At 38.5% G+C, this 25,617-nt stretch overlaps 1 protein-coding gene and 1 long non-coding RNA gene across 6 annotated transcripts in view; one reads left to right on the top strand and one right to left on the bottom strand.

Annotated features, from left to right (window-relative positions):
• The window catches only part of LOC111091357, a 135,308-nt gene extending 128,699 nt beyond the window's left edge, over positions 1–6,609 (bottom strand). Inside the window, exons 1-2 of the long non-coding RNA XR_005355200.1 lie at positions 6,551–6,609; positions 4,198–4,304 (exon numbers count right to left, since the gene is read on the bottom strand). This is a non-coding gene — a long non-coding RNA (uncharacterized LOC111091357). The remainder of the gene's footprint in view (positions 1–4,197; positions 4,305–6,550) is intronic.
• The window catches only part of EPC1 (enhancer of polycomb homolog 1), a 94,450-nt gene that overhangs the window by 545 nt on the left and 68,288 nt on the right, over positions 1–25,617 (top strand). For 3 of the 5 annotated variants that reach the window (XR_005355199.1, XM_038529868.1, XM_038529871.1), the window contains exon 1: positions 24,516–24,668. The exons of 1 other annotated variant lie outside the window; for it this stretch is intronic. Coding sequence is in view for 3 of the 4 variants with exons in the window: in XM_038529868.1 (XP_038385796.1) it covers positions 24,516–24,668 (153 nt within the window). In the remaining variant the exon portion in view is untranslated. Of the gene's footprint in view, positions 1–24,235; positions 24,669–25,617 lie in introns of those variants that run through there. One more of the 5 variants, XM_038529867.1, reaches the window with a different exon arrangement.

Consider the following 25,617-nt stretch of genomic DNA (forward strand, 5'->3'; position numbering starts at 1 on the left):
TCCTCTTTATAAAAATTATGTATTACCTAATTTGTCCAGGACTAAATTATCAGCAGACAAACTGTGGATATAGTTTTGTTTCTTCTCTCTTTTTTTCTTTTTAAATAGGCCTATTGTGGTTTTCTTGATGGATTACTTGGATACAAACTACAGGAAAGCTGCCCTTGGTATGATGAAGGTGGAGATTGACATAACCGGGTTTATATTAAGTTATGGCTGTTACTAAATAGTGGATCTTTTATTTGCTGATCAGATCTAAACTTGTATTCCATGATATTAATTCTTTGAAGCTCTTCATTAGATAATCTTTGCAGATCTATCGTGTTTTTCTCCAAAAAGGTACATTTGGGAGACATTTTGTAATTTTTGGCATTTTTCTAATTTTTTTTTCTTTTTTGCACACGGTAGGAGATCTTTTTTGTTTTGCATTGATCTGTGTTGGTGGCGCTGTAGTGCTCCTCAACAATTTATGTCAGTTTCACTAAAAGAAAAAAGGAGGAAAAAAAAAGAGGTGGGGTAAGATTTGATCTATTATCTTATCCCTTTATTTCCTTAAAGAAAGTTCAATTTGGTCTGAGGAATTAATTATTCAGTTGTATTATTTAAATGTTTGTTGTGAACTGTGAACTGTGGGTTGAAAGCAGACATGTCGTCACAACCCGTCCAGGGAGCATCAGGGACAGGCATGCAGTTTGCAGTTTTATCTGATCTGATTATCGCTAGATCAGAATTTTTCAATAATAAGCTGTTGGCTTACCTTCTCTTTTCTCGGTAATATTTTGCATTTTCTTTATATTACAACACTATACGTGTTAATGTCTTTTCAATGTAACAAAACGTTTGAGTTTTAGTTCACTCAACATTGTAAAAGTTGAATTTCGTATTGAACCTAGGGATTTCTTAAATAACTATTCTAAGTTTCTCCTGGGAATTTTCTAGTAGTTTGACGTGGAATAATGCCTACATTATTATTTATTTTGAAGTGATACTTCCAATTGAATTTATGTATATCCTTGTTTTGAAAAGAGTAAGTATTCTAGAATAAGATAATCTTTTGAGAATATGTACACAACTGCTTCTAACTTTAAAAATATTGGTATTCATGTGTCTAAATGCAGGTAAATGTTTTTCATCTTTGTTCTTCTTGAGAGTTATCTGATTAGAGAATATGGGGTTTAGGCCCAAAGCCTCCCAGGAACAAAATGTATATTACAGTATGACATAGGTTATACCCATCCCTGTGAACATTTTAGTTGTTTATGAAGGTAGTAAGTATAGCCTTCTTTCAAAAAGAAAGTGGAAGGAATCTGTAATCATACCTAAAAACAGATTATTTTGCCAAATAAAATAAAAACAACCAAAATACTATTCAAGACCACCTTACCAAACGATTGAATAAATTCTTGAGAGAGTGAAATTTCTGGAGTTGTTGTTTTTATTCACTTTGAAGTAGGTAAAGGTTATTTCACTAATCATTTAAAATTCTGAAGTAAAAGAATGTGTGAAAATGACTAAGATTAGTATTTCTCATTTTTGTGTCCATATAATTTATTTGTATAGGACTCTTTCCTTGAACTTCAAAAATAATTATGTATCATGTCCATATTTTGTTTATACTATACTATAAAAATTTGAAAATGTCCACTGTAACATTTTATCCCCTTATAAAATTTAAGTGCCCCCATCAAGACTAGTTTTGACATTATAGATTATTTATAGAATGAAATACAGCAAGTGTAAATATACTATCTAACCCTCTGGTTATTCTGGAGAGTTTAGTTCTCTGAAGTTGATCTACTGAATAAAATAAACTTCCCACTATGTTTGTTGCTAAAATATTCTGCTATTCAGCTGCTGATATATTTTAATCTGCAAAAACTAAAAATATTTATATATTGTAGCCCCCCTTTTTAAAAACAAACTGATGCTATGAAGTCCATATGTAGCTATGCAATGCTCTTTGTTCTCCTACATCATTGACTATTACATCATTGATTATGAAGTAACCATTATAGTTAAATCTTCACTTTTTAAAATCATCCATATATATTTATATTAAAGGTATTATTTTATATGTGACTCTTACATGACTATGTAGGTAAGGAGGTTTAAACTACAAGGCAAAAACAATTTATTATTTTATATTCTCCATTTTTAAATCCACCTTGTGCTTCATTTTAGCTCTGGAGTCTTTGGACATTAATTCTTTTTTTAACTGACAATATTTTTGTGAGCATTTACTCATGAGTTTGGTGTGATTTAGATTAGAATTATTATAAACTATGTTTTTATCATGAAAAAAAATCTTTATTAAGTGTAGTCTAGAGAGAACTCAGTTTTCCATAGTAACAGTTGCTAGATCGTGAACAATAAAAAATTATTTTTAAAAAATCCTGAAATGTCATTTTAGTTAACAATTTCTTTCTTGCACACCGTTTTATCAGAGATAGTAGCAAGTAGTAAAATTGACTACATTAAAATATCATATCATATTTTTTTACCCTGCCCATCCCTTTGGTGAAAGGGAGGGGTCATTGAGTAGTGAAATAGCCAAAAACAGGTTGCAGAAAAAATAAATAAATGATGCCAATGACATGGAAAGTCTAAATCAAATTCTAAACAATAAACCTCAGAAAAATTAACTTGAAATTATGGAGTTTGGTCAATAACAGAAAAAAGCTTTAAATTTTATTAAGACTTAATGTAATAAACCAATACAATTTCCTTATTTATTTATTTGTACTCATTAGTATTGCTAAAAATTGAGGAGATTTTCAGGTTAGCCAAATGTATTAAGAAAGATGAGATAACAAAGGGAAGAGATATTAAGATGACCTAATATAAATGCTAAAAATATTAGCCAGGACCAATCCAGTATACCTTGGAATGAACTTCTTTAGAAGAAGGAAAAATATCTAAAAATTTTGTCCTCAGAAAACCAAGTTCAATACAGACCTGAAATTTTACATTTCCAGTTCTACCCACTTCTTATGCATATTTACCCCTGCTGTTTTTTGGACATATCATTACTTCCCACAAGACCATACAGATTCACTACTGTCCTCAGCATGGTTGTGCAAGGAAAGAGAAGGGGGAAAGTAATAGACAAAATGGGTATTTGCAATATAACTTTTTAAAAATATATTTCCAAAAAGATTCCTTTTTTTTTTAAAGATTTATTTATTTATTTATGAGAGAGAGAGAGAGAGAGAGAGAGAGGCAGAGACACAGGCAGAAGGAGAAGCAGGCTCCATGCCCAGAGCCCGATGTGGGACTCGATCCTGGGACTCCAGGATCGTGCCCTGGGCCAAAGGCAGGTGCCAAACCGCTGAGCCACCCAGGGATTCCCCCCCCCCCCCAAAAGATTCTTAAATGGAGAGTCTAAAGAGAAAGTAAAGCAAAGAAATTATCTCTTTATGAAAAAGATGAAAGGGTTGGACTTTATACTTGATTTTTTTCAACATTTATTTTTATTTGGAGAATTATTTATTCTAGATTTTCCTAGCTATTATTTGCTACTATGCTAAGATGCTGGGGTATAATATTAAGAAGAGGTAAGCATCCCTGATTTCATGGAGTTTATAGTCCCAAGAAGATTCAAAGTTCTAATCTAAGGTGTTAGATATGGGGGTTCCCATTTGGAAATAAAGGCCAATGGAGACTTCTGGAGAAAATATTAATAGTAATAAATTTAAATACAATCATATGACAGTCATATGATTTAACAAGTGTTCTTCTATTGAAGCACCCTTATTTGGGTACCAGATATATTCACACATGAATAGGGAAAATAGCCCTCAGATTTTAGAGATAGCCCAAATAAATGCTGTGTAAATAGACAGTTAACTAATTCAAATTTCTGTTGCAAAGTGAGAAATAAACCTATTTGCTTGTGAAGAGAAAATGGAGAAGATCACTCTAGTAGTAGGAATTTGGGGGTGTGTCCTTGTAAAATCTACTTAATGAAAACTTTTGAATATGGTAGAGCTTCATTTTGTACATTTTATTCACATTGTCATGAAAAAATGTCAATGTGAATATAAATGAAGCAGGGAAATACATTACAATGTTAAAGGATTGTATCAAAATTAAAATATTTACTTTTATTTTAAAATCTTTTGTAATATTTTTAGTGATAGATATAACAGAATTTTAAAAATTAAAACATATTTTAATTTACAAAGATAACATACTTACACATTTAGCTAATAGTTTATAGTTAAGCATGTCACATATGGAGCAGGAAAGTAAGACTGCTGTTATATGCAGATGATCTAGAGTCGGATCTCTTCATTAAGGATTCTCTATATGTGATTTAAGAAGATAAGAATAAAGTCACCAAATTATTTTGTCAAAGAGCCAATTAATTCATACTAGCTATAGATGTATTAATGTCATTTAGTTTGCTTTTGTACTAGCATGGAACGTTACTGATAGTGACATAAAAAAATATGGACATTTATTATTTCAGTTAAATCAGTAACCAAAAGCAAGCCAGTTCTATGTTTGGTTCAGGAGTCCAACAGTGTTACCAAGTTCCTTAGCAAGTTCCATTCTTTTACATTGAAACGTCAGCAATGTCTTTCCTCATAGTCACAATATAGCTGCAGCAGCTCCAAGAGTCATAGCCTGATACTACAATTTCCAAAGGGAAGAGAGTTTCTCTTAATGCATCCCTTAAGGGAAGAAATTCTTTTCCAGTGACCTACAGCACATTGCTTCTTACAGCTCATTGACTAGGTCTGTAGGACATGTTCATACCTTATCCAGTCATGGACAAGGAGATTAAAATTCCCACAATTAATTTGGCTAGGGAGGAGCTCTTGGGAGGATGAATACCTGCTCAGTATCCAGTGTTCAATATTGTTAACTTCTACTTGGCTTTGTATAAACTTTAACTGCTTTGCATGAACATTCTTGAGTGATAAAACATAAATATCTGTTTTCATAGAGACCAGCCTAGACAACTAAAACCAAACATTTAGTTAGAGCTTACTATGTTCCAGCTTCTAGCTAAATGCTACCTTTATTATATTCTTAAATTGTCACACAAACTTTAGAGATAGGACAATTATTATACCCATTTTACAGATGAGGTAACTGAGGCTTAGTAAGTTTTGGCCCAGTAAATGAAAAAGCTGGAGTTTGAACCTGGGAAGTTTGAGATCAGAGGCTGTATACTTACCTACACTTCTATACTATCATATTAGACATTTGTAAAATTTATGTTCTGTAAATGGAGATATTTCAAATGCACTATACAATGTCACTGTTTAAATGAATCCTCTAGTGAATAATTTTATAGATCTAATAATATTTTCTTAAAAACAGTAAATGGCCCCCTAACTTATCAGTTGTATGTATTTGAATTTTTGTGTGCTGAATTTGCTGAAGCCACACTTGTATTGCATCTTATCTTTTGAGGAACATCTCATGAAATTCTTTTAGAACTTTGATTTTTTATAAGGGGAAAACAAAGGTCAAAGACTAGACATTCATTGAAGCTTAGAACTGGGTGAATTCATGATTCATAACACTAGGTCCAAATAGAATGTTGGCATCTCTTTCACAACTTACAAGTTTAATTTTATGTATAAAATGTTTTGATCTTAACCAAGTTTGTGATGTTTGGAAGTCTACGCCTCTGGGACATTCTTGGGAAATGCAATGCGCTCTGGATCAGTGGATCTCAAACATCATTGTGCACCAGAATCACCTAAAATGACAGATTGCTGGGCCCCACAGTGAGGGTTCCTGGCTCAATTGGTCTGGGGCAGGACCTGAGAAGCTGCATTTCTGGCAAGCTCGCAGGTGCTGTGGTCCTTCAGCCATATCTCACCCTTTGAGACGCCGCTCTAGAGAATCAGATGGCACCTACAGTGGTAAATATTTTGATTTTGAAATATGCCAAACTTAAGAGGATGTCATTTAATATTTGGCAAATACATGAATATAAATATATTGAAATATTGAATCGGGTTGTCAGGACAGCCTCACCAAAAAGGCAGGAGTTGAACAATGACCTAAAGGGGGATTTTTCTTATGCCTCAGCATGAACATCACATTTCAGATTGATTAGCCAATGAATCAAATATGTGTGTATTTTTAACCTTTTTTTTTTTTAAATAGCAATCTACAATTTACAAATTATTTTTAAAAGCAGGTAAAACTAGAACTTAGTTATGCTCAATAGCAAGTTACATCTGAGAAAGACTTCTGTATCTGTGGCATTTTTCTGGTTTTTCTCAAGACTGTATCCCCCCCAGCCACTAATGCCCCACATTCATTAATAGGGTGTGGTTTCCATGAGAGTGAGAAAGAGGCTGCCATGCTGATGACCTATATTTAGCTATGAAACTCAGGCCACTGCCTCAATCCACTGGAAACTCTCCAACCTCCAAGACAAAGGTCACGACCTCCAGTTGAAAAATACTATCACATGCCAAGGAGCGAAGAGGACCTTTTTCATTGCTCCACTGCTTTGACACTTAAGAAATTTTGGTTCTGAAGGCCTTTGCTCATTTTTCATTAAAGTATAAAGTCTAGGCACCTGGGTAGCTCAGTGGTTGAGTGTCTGCCTTTAGCTCAGGTCATGATCCTGGGGTCCTGGAGTGGAGTCCTACATTGGGTTCCTTGCAGGAAGCCTGCTTCTCCGTCTGCCAGTGTCTGCCTCTCTCTCTGTGTGTCTCTAGTGAGTAAATAAATAAAATCTTTAAAAAAAAAAAAAAAGTATGAAGTCCAAAAAACAAACTGCCAGCATAAATGAGTAAAAGACCATCAACAAATTCAATGTCCTTAACATTCCCACGAGCCTATATAAAATTTGAGTTATCCCTTCATACCACTAGAGGCTTTGTCAAGAAGCTAGCAGGAAATAACCCAAAGAGACAAGAGTATTAAGTGTGGATGCTGTGGTCCAGGATCAAAAAGTTATTCAGCATCTATATAATAATAAACTCAGATAATTTTACATGGCCTAAGCCTGCCAAACTGTGCTATCCAACACAGTAGTCACTAGCCTCCTGTAGCTCTGTAAATTTAAGTTTGAATTAAAATAAAAAATTTAGGAGCTACACCTAGGTAGTGGCCATCAAATTAGACAACAGATTTATGGAACATTTCTCTCTTGGTCTCTTCAGGCTACTCTAACAATACCATAGCATGGATGGGTTATAAGCAACAAAAATTAGTTATAGTTACGGAGACTGGAAGTACAAGATCAAGGTGAGCAGATTCAGCGTCCAGTGAGGATCATAGTGTCCTGGTTCATAGATGGCCATATTTTTGCTGTGTTCTCACACAGTAAAAGGGGTGAGGGAGCTTTCTGGGGTCTGTTTTACAGAGGCACTAATCCCATTCGTGAGGTTTCTACCCTTATGACATGAATTACCTCTCAAAGGCCCCACCTCCATATATCATAATACTGGGGGTTAGGATTTCAATATATGAATTTTAGGAGGACATAAGCATTCAGTTTATAGCACTTTCCATGTTTGCAGGAAGTTCTATTGGATGGCACTGGCGCTCCAGACCATGGTAGGCTCACGCTGTTGCAACAGTGGTTCTTACCTGTTCCTATAGTTACAATTATCCAGAAACTTAAAAACAAAATGCTTGCACACATCCCCAGAGATTCTGGTTGGTCTGGGATTGGATCTTGGCATAAGCATTTTCCAAGCTCTTGCCAGGATTCCAATATACAGCTGGAGTTGAGAATTGCTAAGTTACTCTATTGAAGTAAGGCACGAAACCAAAATGAAGAGGTGAGTAGATTAGTGCTGCTACTTCTCATCCCAATATCTCAAAAGCTATAATCTCATTTCCTAGAAAGTGAAGAAGGTTCAAAGCAAAATAAAGAATAACTGGACAGTCGGGCCAGTTCTATGGGCTGAAATATTAAGTTGACCACCTAATGAACACCAACTTTAGCTGGAAGGAAAACAGCCCAAAAGCCACTGTTAGTCTTGCATACTGACAGACTATTCTGAAGTTAATTTGAGTTTTTAAATAGTCTTTGCACTATTACTTGATTATATACCTTTCAGCTTTTTTTTCCGCTTTATGCCACATTTATAATTTACTGCATACAGTTGCCTCCTTTGGCATCCAGTAAACATTTTCAAGAAGTTAAGAAAGTTTTACATATCTATAAACTTAATTTTTAAGTATGGTGATTCTTAAGTTCTCTGTACTGTTTCAAGTATATCTCTGTACTACATATAACTTTGTAGGAATTGCACTTTAAAGTCTAAGAGGCTGACCTCTTATTCCAATAGGTGGACCCCTTCCTTATTTCAGGAATCCAAATAGGCTGTACACACTGTGATAGGAATTAAAGAGATCAGTCCATTCAAGTGTATGGATATTGCAGCATTATTAGAGAGGCTCTCATTATTGTCTGCAGCTACTCTCAAAAGTCAGTAAGTCAGATAGCCTTTCCAACAATTAAGGTTTCTTTTTTACCTGCTCTTCACTCACTAAATAAATACTTACCGAGCTTCTACTGTGTTAAAAACAATAGCACCAACATTGTGCTGAGCCTTAACATGTTACAGAGAAGAGAAGCAGTTGGGAATTGGGGTAAACTGCATGGAGAAAATAACTTTTGACCAGAGCCTTGAAAGACACATAGACTTTCAATGTGTCCAAGTTGAGAGAAGACATTCCAGGTAAAGAAAGCAGTGTGGACAGGCAAGAAAGACAGAAAACACATAGCATTTGGAAATAACCAGAAGTCCAGTGTGGATAGAAAGTTAGCTATAATGTGTGGGGGTTAGAGACTGGAAGAGATGCACCTGTGATGATAGCTTGGCACCAACACGCACAGGATTTGGAGTCCCGGACTAGGGAATCTGGATGTCATTATGGCCAGGAGAACACCAACTCAAGTGCTCGTAATTAGCCAAAAAATGGTGATGGGATAAGTAGGAGGAAAGTAGCTCTTATGTTACCATTTACCCACCAGCCTGAGTAGAGGAAAATTTCAATAGTCTGGATCTTTGGCCTGATATTTTTTTTTTTTTTTGCCTGATAAATTTTGATGGGGAGAGTATGGAGAATTAGCAAAGGTTGAAAAGTTTGGAAACATTTTCAGTTAAGTGTGGACACTAGGCAGCAGGGGGCAGCATGAGGGCACTAAACATCCAAAGAGTGCATAGGGCATTTGTTTCTGTAACATTTCTTGACAATTATAAATTTACATAATGTAGGCTACTTATATTAATAATAACTTACCATTCTTTTCCCCAAAATGAATAGAAATTAAGAGAAAAAAGAAAAGTAACAGACAGGCTGATGGCAGAATGATATTGCTGTTTGAGAGCATAGAAATGAACAGTTGTCTATGTATTATTTCCTTTCAGAGTTCATATAAATTTGAAAATCCCTAAATTTCAATTGGAAAGCAATTGGTTTTCATTTAGAAAACCTTTATGACTCTTAAAGGTTTTACATTTTTTTGAAGTAACCTTGTTCAGCTACACTGCATTCTTTAAAGAAACTATTAGAAAAAAAGAAAAAGAGGAAACACTTGAAAATAAAATTTTAGTTAAATAATGAATAGAAATTTTAATATACCTCCTATTTTACATACCAAATGTATGGAATTTTAAATTTTGGCTTTGTATGCTTCTGAAGGTTTGGACTTTCAAGTGTAATTTTTTTCTTTATATCTAAAATTTGAGACTTTCTATATTAAATTTCATTATATTTTTCTGGAGAATTTCATCTCTTACTAACATTTTCAAAAGTTTGGATGGCTCATGATAGTAAGAGTAGAAAATTAGAAGTTTCCATGTAGATTTCTTTTTTAGCTCTGGAATTTACCATTGTGAATGCTACATTACACCCACCAGAAAATCACCATCAGAGATTTCTCTATCATTGCATGAGGAAGACGTATACTTCTCATATATTACACACAGAGAAACTTTCTATTTGTTCCTTCATGATTTTCTCAATGCCCATCACGCATGTTTAGGAGGCTGTGATCCCTGTTCCCTTATTTCACCTTTCTGTATATGCTTCTTTCCATGTATTGACATGGTATGTTCTACTTGTCACTTTAAATGCCCCATTAAATTGTTGTCTGACTATTCCATGATTGTTGAATATTGATTTCTCCCTTCATTAAGGAAAATCTGAAATGATGAATAAACTTTTGGTTTAAGGTAATTTACCTGAGGGGCTTGGGGTGTTGCAGTCAGTTAAGCATCCGACCCTTGGTTTTGGCTCAGGTCATGATGTAATGTAAGGGTCATGGGATCAAGCCCCAGGTCAGGCTCCATGTGCAGTGAGGAGTCAGCTTAAGATTCTCTCTTCCCTCTGCCCTTCCTGCTTATGTGTGCTCTCTCTAAAATAAATAAATCTTAAAAAAAAAAAAAAAAACAAAAGATAGTTTACCTGAAAACTATTCCTTAAATATCATGAAAGGAGATGAAAACAAATGACTTTATAAATTTATGAAGCATTTCCTGTATATTTTATTTCAATCATTTGTAAATCTGAAAATATAAAAATAAAAAAAAATTCTTTAAAATGTTACCTTTCAAACCAGGATTACCAGGATATACACACAGGTCATGCCCTGGTGTTTGTACAAGAACTAAGCCCATTAAGGAAAATAACACCTTTTTCTTTTGTATCTCCCATGGTTCATCATAAGATGCTTGCTCGGACACAGGGCCCAATAATTGAAACAACACAGGGAAAACTTATTAAAGTATATGAAACGCAATCTAGTTTTTTGATGTTAGATTTAAATGTACTCTTCATCCTTTCATCATACTTTTCAAATTGTGAAAGTGGTTAAATTGTTACTATTATTGTACTGGTTGTTGCTATTTGGTATTTTTTTCAGTGCCTACATAATAGTATTGTGTTATTTTCTTAATTTATTACATAGAAATTCCATGCTCTTTTACAATGAGAATTTCAGGCTAATTGCTGATCTTTTACTACTAGAATTATTATTTCTGCTTCAACTTTTGTTCTGAAGTTTGTCTCTTTCTTTTTTTTTTTTTTTTTTAATTTTTATTTATTTATGATAGTTACACACACAGAGAGAGAGAGAGTGGCGCAGAGACACAGGCAGAAGGAGAAGCAGGCTCCATGCACCGGGAGCCTGACGTGGGATTCGATCCCGGGTCTCCAGGATCGCGCCCTGGGCCAAAGGCAGGCGCTAAACCGCTGCGCCACCCAGGGATCCCTGTCTCTTTCTTTTGATATTAATTCTGAATCTTTATTTTCCAGTTTTAATGATAAATTTATAAGCTACATGGATTTCTCAGTTCATATGTTTTTTCCTCAGTTCATATTTGACCATATTTATGGCAAAGCTATTTTTACTAAGCATCCTCTAAGAACTTTTTGTTTAAGCATCAAAGTGTTACTAATTATCAACTAACTAACAGAGCATTACCACTCACTCAGTGAAATTATTCTCCCTAGGGCATAGCTTCCAGGATGTTATTTGCTCCTAACATTCTTCATAGGAGCTTTCTATACTATGTAAACATATAGCCAGGAAACACTAAAGGCATAATCAATATAGAAATCATAACCTCAAATTTAATGATCTTTTCTTAGCTTTTCACATTTAAAAAATGTCATATATCCTCATTTTTTTTCTATCAACAGTTAGATAAGGGGAGATATTCATAAAATTTGACAATTGGAAAAGATGGGAGGTATCATCAAGTCCTAGTCCTTGTTTTCAAAGTTGAGACTGAGGCCAAGGGACATTTAGATCAAGATTAAACAGCTAGCTGGTGGTAGAAGTAGAATTGGAAGCTACATCTTTTAACATAAAATGTTCATAAATTACCACTCAATACAGATGATATAGCCAAGCATGGCTTATTTTTAAATTTTAATTTATTGATGACTCAATTATAAAAATGTAACATGGCTTAAAACCTTTTCCTTCCTGGGGTGCCTGGGACACTTAGTTGGTTGAGTGTCTGCCTTTGGTTCAAGTCATGATCCTAGGGTCTTGGGATCCAGGCCCAGTCAGGCTCCCCCCAACCCTACCCTACCCAACCCTCCCCAGTTTTCCATTCATGCTCTCTCTTCTCTCTCTCTCATAAATAAATAGAATCTTTTTAAAAAATCAGTTGAAAAAAAGTTTTTAAACCTTTTCTTTCTAAAAATAGTCTTAAAAAACCCACATGCTAAAGGCAGTACTGTTAGAAAGTTATTCGTTTCTCTACATTTAAAATAGTTGTTTTTATTCCCACTGAGAATTAACAAAATAGAATTTTAACAAAGACCATTAGACAGAATATAGTTCAAAATTATTCCTGAAGAACAATTATTTTTCAAGTAGACCATGAAAGTTTATTTGAAGCAGCACAGATTCTGAACAACCCAAGAAAATAAAGGCAGAGAGTTCTATTAAGATGAAAGAATGGAAGTAGGTACTAAAGAGACACATAATAGTGTCCGCTACAAGCCTGATAAAAGAAATGTGTATATGTATATTATGTGTACATGCTAGCACTTTTGTGAATGGAAGGCAAAAGATAGGGTTCGAAAAATTATTCAAGAAGGAACACTTTTTCATTTGGATAGCATTTCCTTTTGAAAGTTTGGGTTATGGGATGCCTGGGTGGCTCAGTGGTTGAGCGTCTGCCTTTGGCTCAAGTCGTGATCCTGGCATCCGGCATCAGTTTCCACGTGGGGGGCCTGGTTCTCCCTCTGCCTATGTCTCTGCCTCTCTCTCTGTCTCTTTTATGAATAAATAAATAAAATCTTAAAAAAAAAAGTTTGGGTTTTGAGTATTTCTGTTCAAAGAAAGGACTAAACAGCCAGTGTAAACCCAGTTTAGCATGTATGTCAAAATGAAAGTAGTAAAGACCTGGTCCAGCATACTCAAGGGCAACCACCTTCCTACCCTATACTGACAACTATTCCTTAATTTTTCTTTGAGAAAAATGCTCAGCTTTTTAATGAAATAGTATTATCTAAGAATAATTACTGAAATCTTACTACATATAATGACAGGCACTGAAGCTAACTGATAACATTTTGTAGGGATTAAACAAGATAGTGCATGTAAAGCACCCAGCCAAAGTAAGAACTCAGTAAATTTGCTTACATGACTTCTTTATCTATTCCAAACAATACTTGGAAATATGAACTATCTCCATGCTGCAGAGGAGAAAACTGCAACGCACAGAAGTTAATAATTTTATTTAAGTTTACAGAGCTACAAAACCCAGATCATGTCTGACTATGGATCTAGTGTTCCAACCACTACACTTTAGCCATTTGTTTTCTTAGCATGTTATCTGTTAAAAACTTGGAATGCTGCTTTTATTTATTTATTTTAAGATATTATTTATTCATGAAAGACGCACAGAGGGAGAGAGAGAGGGAGGAACAGAAACAGGCAGAGGGAGAAGCAGGCTCCATGCAAGGAGTCTAACGTGGGACTTGATCCCAGGTCTCCAGGATCACACCCTGGGCTGAAGGCGGCACTAAACTGCTGAGCCACCTGGGCTGCCCAGAAAGCTGCTTTTAAAATTGGGGGGGGGGGGGGGGGGATTCAGGGGAAAAAAAAAAACATTTTTATTGGTTTTCTGTTCTAAATAAAGTGATGAGAAAATTTTGAGAAAAATACATTAAATTATAAAAATTTATAATTGTAAAAATTGTAATACAGATATGTTTCTTAGAACAATTCAAACATACTATAGATTTTATAAACTTCTATTTTGTGCTAGACACTCTTTAGAATAACTGAAAAAACATATGGCCAGGCAAATTAAAAGGAGTGAAAAAGGGTTATTGAAATATAAAATGGGTGAATCTCAGTGTTGTGTTAAAGATTCCCAATTTATGGAAATGTTAAAAGCACCCTAGTCCACAATCAGATCTGCTGTGATCAGCTGCAAGATTTGGATAGGTCATAGATTTTCTGTTCCAATGTGTTATTTGGGGGCATGTATATGTATGTTCTTCGTAGCAACTGCCATGAAATTGAAATAATATATTCTTCCTTAATATTTGTATTTGCAGATGTCAAAGATTTTTCATTATATTATCTTATTTGTTTATTGTAATGGCCTAAAAAAGAAAAACAAGCATTATTTAGACTAAGAATTTAGGCTCAAATTAAATCATTTCTATAGGGTCATACTGCTGGTAAATGGTAGACATAGATTAGCATCCAGCTCTTCAAACATGGAAGCCAGTGTTCCTTTCACTACATAATGCTGTGTCTCACTGTACCATGTTGCTATTTTGTTTTTTTTTTGTTTTTTGTTTTTTTTTTGTTTTTTCCATGTTGCTATTTTGAATGCAAAATGTTACTTATGATTTGACTGTTTTTACACAAAGTACTCACCCTAAGGGAAACAGTAGCAGCCTGTATCAGAGAGGCCCTGACCCCTTGGGGAGCTTGCTTGACCAGATTTGGAGATTGAGCCGTCACTGGCAGCCACCTGATGAATCATTTGGCAATTTGCTGTGTGGGGGAGTGCGTAGCAGAGCTCTTTGTAGATTTAAACATAGGAATGATACAAAGCTATTAAAGGGAAACAAAAAATTCAAGGAGATGAGTATATTTTATATAACTTAGTTATATAAAGTATATATGTAGGTACACTCAAATGTAGGTAGATAGATATTTTGTTGGTCTTTGATTTCATTTGAGGACATGTTTAACTTGGCTTTGTTTTGTTGACTTAGCGCTTTATACTGTATATACAGGGGGTGGAGGTAGGGGTCGGGGGGGGGGGTGGAATCAGAAAAATAAAACAATCTATAGGATAAAATAGGATTAAAGTGTCCTGTAAAAATAGCTCATGTTTATTGAGCGTTATTTTTGTGTCGGGTCCATGATAAAGAGTATGCATTCGTGATTTTACTGAATCAGTGTATCAACCTACATGATAGATTCCATTGATTCCTATATTATGGATGGAGAAACCAGAGTTTGAGTTAGAATAAAAGTCTGGATCAAAGTGGTTCACCATGTTCTTTTTGAAAGAAAAAATTTTGGAAAGAAATGTAGCTAAACATTTTGGTTAATTTGGTTAATATTTTGGTATTAAATACCAAATATATTGCTAAAGTATAGCAATCTGCTTAATTCTGTGTCAGAACTCTGTTCAGTTTTATAGAAGTATAAAAACCTATTTTATTTTGCACTGTTTCACAGGATAGAAATCTTAACTGGTAATAAGGATGGTACTTTACATTTATGAGATCTTTGTACTTCTTTCAAAGTTCATATGTCAGACTTCATCAATTAAAAGAATAACTTGATCAGAAAAACTTTCATTTCCTTGAATTGCCTAGATCAGAATTTTCCAAAGTGTGCTTTCACAGAATTAAAGATAATGAATGATTGATAGTACATAGAAAGGGGTTGCATGGTTAGAGAAATTTCAAAAATACTGTGATAAGCATTAGTAAATAGATTTATTTTCTGTCCTGATTCTATGCATTGTGAGCCCAGACCTATTTTTAAAAGAAAGATAAAATAGTATTTTTCTAACTCACTGGTTTTGTATGTAACTATGTACTTCATCTCAGAGTATACACTCTGGGATTGTTTTATGGATCATGCTTTTGAAAAATGCTAAACTGGGGCACCTGGGTGGCTCAGTGGTTGAGCATCTGCCTTTGGTTCAGGGTGTGATTCCAGGGTCCTGGGATCGAGTCCCACATCAGGCTCCCCACAGGGAGCCTGCTTCTCCCTCTGCCTATGTCTCTGCCTCTCTCTCTCTCTCATGAATAAATAAATAAAATCTTTAAAAAGAAAAAAAAAAAAAAAAGAAGGGATCCCTGGGTGGCGCAGTGGTTTAGCGCCTGCCTTTGGCCCAGGGCACGATCCTGGAGACCCGGGATTGAATCCCACGTCGGGCTCCTGGTGCATGGAGCCTGCTTCTCCCTCTGCCTGTGTCTCTGCCTCTCTCTCTCTCTCTGTGTGTGTGACTATCATAAATTTAAAAAAAAAAAAAGAAGAAGAAGAAGAAAAATGCTTAACATCTCGGAAGAAATGCTTCAATTTTAGACCTTAAATATTGATATTTAAGATATTTAAGACCTATATTTGCCATCAACTCAGAATGACAGTAAAATTGTTAACCTTAATTTGTGTAGACTTAGCACTATTGTTATTCAGAGAACAGAGGGATGCCTGGGTGATTCAGTCAGTGAGCATCCAGCTCTTGGTTTCAGCTCAGGTTATGATCTCAGGGTCCTGGGATCAGCTCTGAGCAGGCCCCATGCTCAGCAGAGAGTCTGCTTGAGGGTTCTTTCTCTCCTTCTCCCTCTTCCCTGCTTGCACACACTGCCCCGCCCCCAAATAAATAAATGCATTTTTTAAAAATGTAAAATAAATAACAGCAAACATTTGTTCTGTGTCTCAAGCCATGAAAATTCAAACTCATTGTTTATTTTAAATGTTCTACTAAGGCAGTATGTATTCTTGTAATAATAAAGAAACATCAGTATACTTTATAAATGTCCCTGAAGAGGGTATGCTTAAATGAGTTATTGCATATTCATAGGATAAGTATCTGTCAAAAAATAATCTTAAAGACATTTAATGAGGTGACAATATTCTCAGATTATATTTAGAAGTGAGGGCCACAAAACAATATTCAGTATTATTCCAATATTACAAAACAAGCAAAAGAAAAATAAAACCCGGAAAAGACTGGAAGAAACAAAAACACCAAAATGTTAACTTGATTATAAAGAAATCAATTAAACCCAAAATATAATATCCAAGTACATGTTTACCATAGTGTACCTGTTTGTTTTCTGTTGTTTTCTGGCTGAGGAGTCTAATGTTTGGGAAACTTAATTCAGAAGAAATCTTAAGATCTGGACATGACAAGTGTCCTTATCACCAAGGATTTGAACAGACTGGGTTGATTTTTTGTTTACTGATTTCTGCAACTTTAAAGATGGTAGCTATGTTTTACTTCCTCCTGTAACCAGGATTGTGTTGTGAAATAATAGAATGTATTCTTTTTTATTATATCTCATGTGGGAGGTGCTGATGAAAGCTGCTCAGTCCCTGGCTATGTCCTGATTTTTGGCCTCCAGGTGCTCTCGCTTTGTGGGCAAGTAACATTAAAGTATCACAGAAAAGTACTGGGAAATCACTTCAAAATTTTACTCGGCTTTGGCTTGCCTGGTAAATGATTGATTAACATGCTTCAGGCACCACTCAGCCTATGACTCCTTCAATTCACGTCTCAGCTCACCACAGTAAATTTTCCACCCACAGCGCCCTATAGAAGTCGTGCTTGCTATCATCTCCAGTGATCACCTCCCTCTTTGTGGTCCTCCTTATTGACCCCTTTGGTTCTCCTTGAAATATTATTGACCTCATTCTCCCAGCCTTGCGTCCCTGCATCTCCATTCTCTTCCTGGCTCCTGTTCCTTTGCTGTCTCCTAGATGTTGGTGTTCCTCCAGCTCTGTCCTCCATGTCCTTCTCTTCTCACTCCATGAATCATTCTTCACACCTATAATCTTACTCCTTGGGGCTGAAATCACTCACTTTCCCTTCCTATTTTGGAAGAGAGGAGAAACTGGATTTAGGGTGCTTATCTAAGTAACTGGCACAATGGTTACTCACGGTATCATAAAGAAGAATAGAGTCAAAGTGAAACTTTAATTTCACTAATACTAACGTCCTAGGTAATAGAGAAGATAATTCTGGGCCCTGAGTTTCAAAAGGAAAATGATCTCTTTCCTTGGGTCATAGAAGCAATAGTAACTCACAAAAGTCTCTCTTGAAAGCCTTCTTCCCTGTCAATCTTTTTTTGTCTACCACACACTAATAATTTTGTCTTAAGCGTTCCAACACAAATTTCTACTTCATTAACAGTTTTTCTAGTTTCTCCAAGTTTCATTTCTTCATCCCATGTACCATTTATCCCATACTGATTTGTATATGTTGCTTAGTAAAACTAATGCTCAAGGTATAGTATATTTTATGTGCTCAGACTGTAAGGCACCAAAGGTTATCCTACCTTCCCGTTCCCTCCCTCTCCTCCCCCCTTGGCCCCCTCCTCTGGTCTCTCTCCCAACTCTCATATTTATGCCCTTGCCCCTTACAACCTTGCACTAACACACACCTGGGATATACACAGCAGTCTGTCAATTAGTGCCAGTCATTGGATTAAACGGGTTAATAGTAATTCAACAAAATTCAGTTTATATAAGTACTACCAAATATTTTTTTAAATATTTATCTTTAGTTCTTCAATTTTCCTTGTTTTCTTTTCATTCTTTTTAAAGATTTTATTTATTAAAAAAAAGATTTTATTTATTTATTTGAGGGAGAGAGAGAAAAAGAGAGAGAGCATGAGCAGGGTGAGGGGCAGAGGGAGAAGCAGGCTGCCTCCCTCCCATGTGAACTGGATCTGGGGACCCCAGGATCACGACCTGAGCCCAAGGCAGACCCTAAACCGACTGAGCCACCCAGGCACCTCTTTCCTTGTTTTCTAAGATGGACTTTTGTTTTTCTGGCAAATTAATTGTGGAATGCATGACATTCCTGTAAAGTTACTAGGTTGTTATTGTTCAAGTTTCAAATGATTTCCCATTTATGACTCCCACTTATGCATCCAACGGCATCATGCATCAGGTAGCCTAGTAGTATCCTTGTTAACATGATGCCATAGAGGCCTCATCAACTGCCTACCACAATTGGGAGGAGGGGGAGACCAGATGATGTATGGGACCTGGGAATTAAGGAACCCAAGTCCTAAAAATGGTTAATGGTTAATCACCTTTTTTGTTTCTAGGGGGTGTGGTCTAAATTCTGGCAAAATTCTTGCTGTGATCAAGGTAGATTTTGTTTAAATTTAGTATTTTAAATTACACAATAAGATATATTTTATTATCTTTAAGTTTTAAATTTCAATACTGCTGGCACCACTTTATGAATTATTAAAAATATTCTAATTCATTCTCAAACAAGCCCAATTTGTTTTTTTTTTTTTTCCTTTTTTTTTTTTTATTTTGGTTAAAGTTTGTATTGGGGATGAAGGTGAAATGAAATAACTTTAAATCCATCCTGCTACAGTTTTCTAAGATTAATAACTTGTTCTTTATTCTTTTAAGGTAGAGATAAATTATTTCTGGTTATATTCTGAATATATCAAAGCTAGACCTTAAATATTGTGTACAGAATTCCATGTATAAATCAACTCTGTAAATAAATTAGTTCAGGTATTGTTTCTTCGACACTGTATTAAATATATTGCAGTTATATATTTCCAGGGGTGGGGGGAAACACATGAGTGAGTTTCCAGTTTTTAATTTTCCTACATTTTATATTGGAAGAATTCTTTGGTGCCATTTCATTATATATAGCTTATCATGAAAATAAAAAGCAGTTAAAAATGATAACTTGAAGTGAAAATGTATTGTCAGTCTTTAGTGCTTTTGCACAATGCTTTCCATTATGGCACTGTATCACTGTCTCATGTTGAGATTATCCATTCACACATTTTAAAAAAATGAATTTCATATTTTCCCAATTAAATGTAAAGGCAATATCTCACTTTATTACTAGCTCTGCGAGGCTATAGGGATCATGTCTTATTTATCATTGTTCTGCAGCACAAACTGCTTTACCTAGTTTTTTTTTGTTTTTTTTTTTTTACCTAGTTCTTAGTAAACCTGCAATCAATATTTGTTGAATACTTAAAGGAATGGAGAATCTAGATTCTTGCGAGCAGAACTGGCATCATGATTTTTTAAATCTTATTGTCCCATCAAAGAGAGTTTAACTTCTTTGGATCACTATCCTTTGGATCACTATTTCTTGCCCTCCTTCCTTCCTGCCTCAGAGGAACGCAGAGGAATGTCTAAAGTTAATCCACTTACATTTGCTTTCAGTATACAAACATGGCCACATCTTTCCCCCCTTCAGAAACAACAAAATCTGTGACCCAGATAGCTACCCCTTTGACTCTGCCTCTCCTCCCTTCATTGCCAAGCCTCTTGAAAGGGTAGGCCATATTCAACATCTCTTTTTCCTCACTTCTAGTTCACTCCTCACTTCACTTTATAATCTGGTTATGTGTGCTTCACTCTGGAATCAGACATCAGGGATTTCAGCCTCAGCTTTGCTGCTCACCAGCCTTGTGTGACCACAGGCAGGTCTTGCAGCCTCTCTCACAGGAAAGATCTCATAGAACTCAATAAAAATTAAATGAGATAATGCATTTAAAATGTACTTCTGCATTGCCTGGCACATAGTAAATGGTGGTTATTATTCTTACTGATTGAAAGTGTAATAGGAGTTCAGAGATGAGAAAGAATGGTGTAGGTTTAAGAATGATTTTGAACTCGCCTAACCACTCACTCACTCTTCCGATTAGGAAATTAGAACCCAGAGTAATTAAGTAGTCAGAATTTCATGGAGGACATGATATTTGAATTAGATATTGAAGGATAATAACAGTTTACAACTACTGAAGGTTTACTGTGGGTCAGAGACCATGGATTTACATGGATTGTTTTATTGAATCTTCCAAACTTTCCTGTGAGGTGGCATTTCAGTAGCTAGAAATATATGGTCAATCTGAAGCCAGACAGGGAGAATAGAGAGAAAGGAATGAATGAAAATCCAGAGGCACAGGATCCCTGGGTGGCGCAGCGGTTTGGTGCCTGCCTTTGGCCCAGGGCGCGATCCTGGAGACCCGGGATCAAATCCCACGTCGGGCTCCCGGTGTATGGAGCCTGCTTCTCCCTCTGCCTGTGTCTCTGCCTCTCTCTCTCTCTCTGTGTGACTATAAGAAAGAAAGAAAGAAAAGAAAGAAGGAAAGAAAAGAAAGAAAGAAAAGAAAGAAAATCCAGAGGCAGGAAAGACCTGCTTGATGATTTCTAAAGATGGTGATGAGACTTAGCAGCCAGAGTGAAGAGTTTGTTTTAGGCAATAGCAGGAAACGAGGTTGGACAAAGTTTTGAGGCCCTAGCAACCATACCAAAAAAGAAATAAAATAAAATAAAATAATAAAAAATTGGCTTTTTCTAATGGGCAAAATAAAGAGCAGATATAAATAAGTGACTTGGGTAAGGGAGGATACATATGGAATGGGGATTTAGGCACACTGATTTTGTGGCATGCATTATGAACCCCTGTTGTTCCTCATATCCCCATGAAACCAAGCTTCTTCCAGCTACTACGGGTCACCACTAGCCATTATGAGAGTACCTGCAGCTTTCTGTAAAGTAGGTGGTTAATATCAGTTTATTGAAAGAATGCATGAACAAAGGATGAATTGGATTGTAGGTCGCTTCTAGACAGGAAGTGATGAGAGCTGGGACTATGGTTAAGATGATGGGAATGGAAATAAGGAAATGAATCCTGGGTACAATTTCCAAGAATAAATAATAAGACTCAGACACATATTGGCCATGAACTAAAATTCAGAACCGTATTTCAGGTTTATTATATATAGCAAACTGCAGTGCCAGAACAGTTGCATTTCACACATTCTTTGTTGTGTTTTCAGCAAAAGTTCTGTATTCAGTATAAATTGAAATGAAGCATATTTCAGCATGATGATATTTTGAGTAATCATAATGACGATTAAAACTTTTATCTCTTTAACTTTCTGCTCCTACTCCCTCAACCCAAGTTCTTACCTGTTTTACCCTTACCTGGTTTGTTATTGGAGTCTCCTACCGAACTCTGGCCAAATAAACCTCCTTACCTTCACATACCAGCTAGGTTTGCCTCCTCTCACTGTTTTGTTCTCACAGTTTCTTTTTCCCATCAATACTCTATCTTCTACTAGTTCATTGCCATTGCCAACTGGAGTATGTTATCCTTCACAACCAAATCACATGCTATCCCCTCCATGATCAGTGCTGCTGGAACTGCCTTTTTCTTCTGAACTTCATAGCACTATCCTTCACCATACTGCCTTGTACTGGTCATTTGGTTAACTGGGTATCCCTTTATCACAATCTTTCTTGTATTCCCTACATTTAAACCTGATGTACTCCTGACCCTTAGTGGGGAGGGAAGTGAATTCAGTATGAGGTTTGGGATTCCAGCCTTTGGGTCCTTAGGGAACCAGTAGGACTGGGAGTCTGAAAAATGTCACTCAGCAGGCATATTATTTGCAAAAAGGCAAGCTTAACCTGTAAGCATCTCTCCAAACTTGCCATGGAGTATGATTCTAGAATTTCTAGAGAACAAGGACCTGATTTGTACAGTGCTAGTAGGGATGTAGAAAAATAACCCCATAAGCTGTTATTTTAATGCCGCTTAAAAATACATATATTTGTTCCCTTGGTGGTTCACTCATAACTTAAGACCCTAGTTTGTTCTATAAAGTCTTAGTCTATAAAGTCTGTAAAGACTTTATGAAGTCTTTTGTAAAGCCAACAGAAGTCTACTTGTAGGATTTTCAGAAATCTAGCATTGTACGCTGGAGAGGACTACAATATAATATTGAGTTGGAACTCTTAAACCTGCCTAAAGAGGCGTCTAGTCACAGTATGGTTGGCAATTTTGAGGCTCCCATAATTTGACATGGGCTCTCGTGGCTGCCTTTGCACCTGCTGCTTCCCTCGCTGAATATACTTTTCTTCACTGCATTTTTTGACAAGGTTAACTCCTATATATCCTACACAATTTGACTCAGATATCATCTCCAGAAAACCTTCCTTGAATGCTTTCGTAAGAGTCACTGCGTGTGGACTGGGTGCCACTCCTGCCTCTTCTCACAATGGCCTGCACTTCCATCATTAAGCTTCACATGTGGCCGTGGTCATCTCTAGGTCCTTTTCCACGAGTTCCGTGGGTGACAGGTAATCAGCAGCATACTTAGAAGGCCAGGAGGATTCACCAAATGTATGTTTATTGAATAAATGCAGTCTTACTTAGTATAGGAAATGTAGATGAAAGTCGCTCGGCCTCACAGAGGTTAGTTGCCACTGTTAGAGTTCTAGGGTAATTTTTTAGAACTGTGATCTACGCACTCAGTGTCTTCTGCCCACATGGTAACCTGAAAGGTAGAAGTCTGCCTATGTATGTGCTTGAAGCCAGGAACAGTTCCTATCTAACCCAGTATTTCAGAATAGTGATTATTTTTACTCTGTAGCCCCCAAGGGGAAAAGCAGACTAATAAACCATTTCTGTATCTCAGTGAATGTTTGAGTACTTGTTGGCAAGCCTGTGAAACCCACCCCAACGGTCTTTCTAGATTTTTAAAATATCTCACGGAAAGACCTTTCTAGATACCAATTTTCATGTGTTATACAAACCACATCCATCTAAACCTCTTATAATAATATTACAGTTTCAACCCCCCCCCCCCGCTTTTTTTTTTTTTATTTTTTTTTTTTTGGCAGAAGCACTACAGGTCTTTGTATGATTCAATTTTATAAAGTTTTTCAGAGGACAAATGCTAAGTGTGAACCCATGGCTCTGTTGAAGCAGCATTTTCTTCCAGAAAACAAACACAAAATTGTAAGGTACATATAACTAATTGACTCTAACATTTTGAAGTAGGTCTTTACATTTTTTTCCCTTACGGTGACAGGGTCCGATAATAACTCCTTTTGCTTCGGTTACAATAAAAGAGCGAATCTAGGTAGATAAAATGCAAGATTAAAAACAAAAACAAACCCCACACCTACTTTGGAGCAGAGTAGGCTGCCTCCCGCTTCCATGGAGCCCGAGAGATGGGAACCGAGCAAGGAGCCCGTCAGAGACAACCCAGAGCCTCATTAGACGTAAAGATCATCGCTGTGAAAGTTCGCCCCAAGTGGCATCCTGCCCCTACCGTCGTTTGCATCTTCCCCTTGAAGACCTGCGTTCCCCCAGCGGGTCCGCCCGGGGGGCGCGCCCGCTGACCCCCGAGGGCGCCGCGGCCTCGGCGTCTCCCCGCCCCCGCCGGCCGCTCGGGGTGACAGGTGCCCGGGGCTGAGGCAGCGCCCGCAGTGGTCCCGCCGCGGCCCCTCGCTCGGCCGGCGTGCCGGTGCGGGTGGTTTGCCTGCACCTCCGCCTGTCGGACCGGGGCACCGGGGAGGAGGGAGGGAACGGAGGCCCGAACGCCCGTCCGCCTGCCTGCGGGCCGCAGAGGGCGGGGGCCGCGAGCGCCGAGAGGGAGCGGCGGGCGGCGGGCGGCGGGCGGCGAGGCCGGCGGGCGCCGGGGGTTGGCGGGACGCGCGCTCCGTGCCGGCGCCGGCCTCGAGCCCGCGCTCCCCCCCCCCCCCCGCGTGCCCGCGCCGCTGCGCGATGCAGTGTGGGGAATGGCTGGGGTTGGCTGAAGAGCGCACAGTGGAGTTTTAATGTCCGCCATGTTGGCCATGGCGTATTGAAGAGAGCGAGCGAGCGAGGCGCGGAGCGGCACAGCCTCCCACCCTCCCGGCGGCTGTGAGTGCCCGGACGGCGGGCCCCGCGCTCCGCCCCTCAAGTCCCCGGCAGCGGCAGGCGAGTGGGGACCGAACCCCCGGTTCTCCATGATCCCGCTGGCCGGGGCCGTTTCCCCAGAGCGGAGAGGTATCTGCTGCGCCTGAGATGAGTAAACTGTCGTTTCGGGCGCGGGCGCTAGACGCCTCGAAGCCGCTGCCGGTGTTCCGCTGTGAGGATCTGCCCGACCTGCACGAATACGCCTCGATAAACCGGGCCGTGCCGCAGATGCCCACCGGAATGGAGAAGGAAGAGGAGTCGGTACGTGTTAACTCCCCTGTCCGACCCGGCGCCAGGCCCCGCTCCCTCTGCTGCCTGCGGCGGCGGCGGAGCAGCAGACCCTCACAAAATGGCCGCCATCTTCTCCTCGCCGCCGACTCCGGTCGCCGGCCGGGCCTCCCCCCGCTCGCCCCCGGCCTCGACCCCCGGCCGCTGCGGCCCGGCGGGGCCCCCTCGAAGGCCACCCGCCGATCCCGGCCGCTTGTCCCCGGGTCCCGCGGAGTTCGGGAGCCCGAAAGGCACAAAGGGGTCACGTGACGGAGCTGCCGGCAGCCATTTTGTGGTGTTAGTTGTTGGGCTGGGCCTTGTGCATCCGGAGAGGGGAGCGGGCTGGGCGGCGGTGGGGGTGCGGGAGCCGGGAGCCGCGGTGCGCCCGCCTGCAGCCCCTCCGCAGGCCGCTGGGTGGCGTTCCAGGGCCGCCTGGGCCTCCGCGCGCGCGCGCGCGCGGCCGGCGCTGGGGAGCGCGGGTTCCAGGCTCCGGGGGCAGGTGGTGTAGATAGCCGGGCTCCGAGCTCTAGGTCCGGGGGTCCCTCGCCCCGCAGCAGCATGCCGGGGGTCCCGGGTGTGCGCCGGGACGCCTGACTGTCGGAGGGGAGGACCCTGGCTTTCTGTAGTCTCTGTCTGGGAGTCTGCCCTCCTTCCTCCCCGAGTCCGGTTAGTCGGAGGCTGATAAACCGTCCCTGAATTTTTCCTTCCATCTCGGGAGACTCTGTTGCAGGCTCCTCTTGGGGTGCGTAGGTCTTCTAAAGCCTGGAACTGTATTATTGCCTTTTTAAAAAAAAAAATAATAAAGTGTCAGTTCGCCTTCTTTCTGGTTTCTCGACATAGGGGAAGAAAAGACCCGATTTAAGACGTTATAGACCTAGATTTCGAGAGGGGGTCCTTCCTGGTCGATACCGAACTAAAGTTAGTGCGTTTAGAAGTGTGAGCG

The sequence above is a fragment of the Canis lupus genome, chromosome 2, assembly GCF_011100685.1.
Source record: "Canis lupus familiaris isolate Mischka breed German Shepherd chromosome 2, alternate assembly UU_Cfam_GSD_1.0, whole genome shotgun sequence".
NCBI lineage: Eukaryota > Metazoa > Chordata > Mammalia > Carnivora > Canidae > Canis > Canis lupus.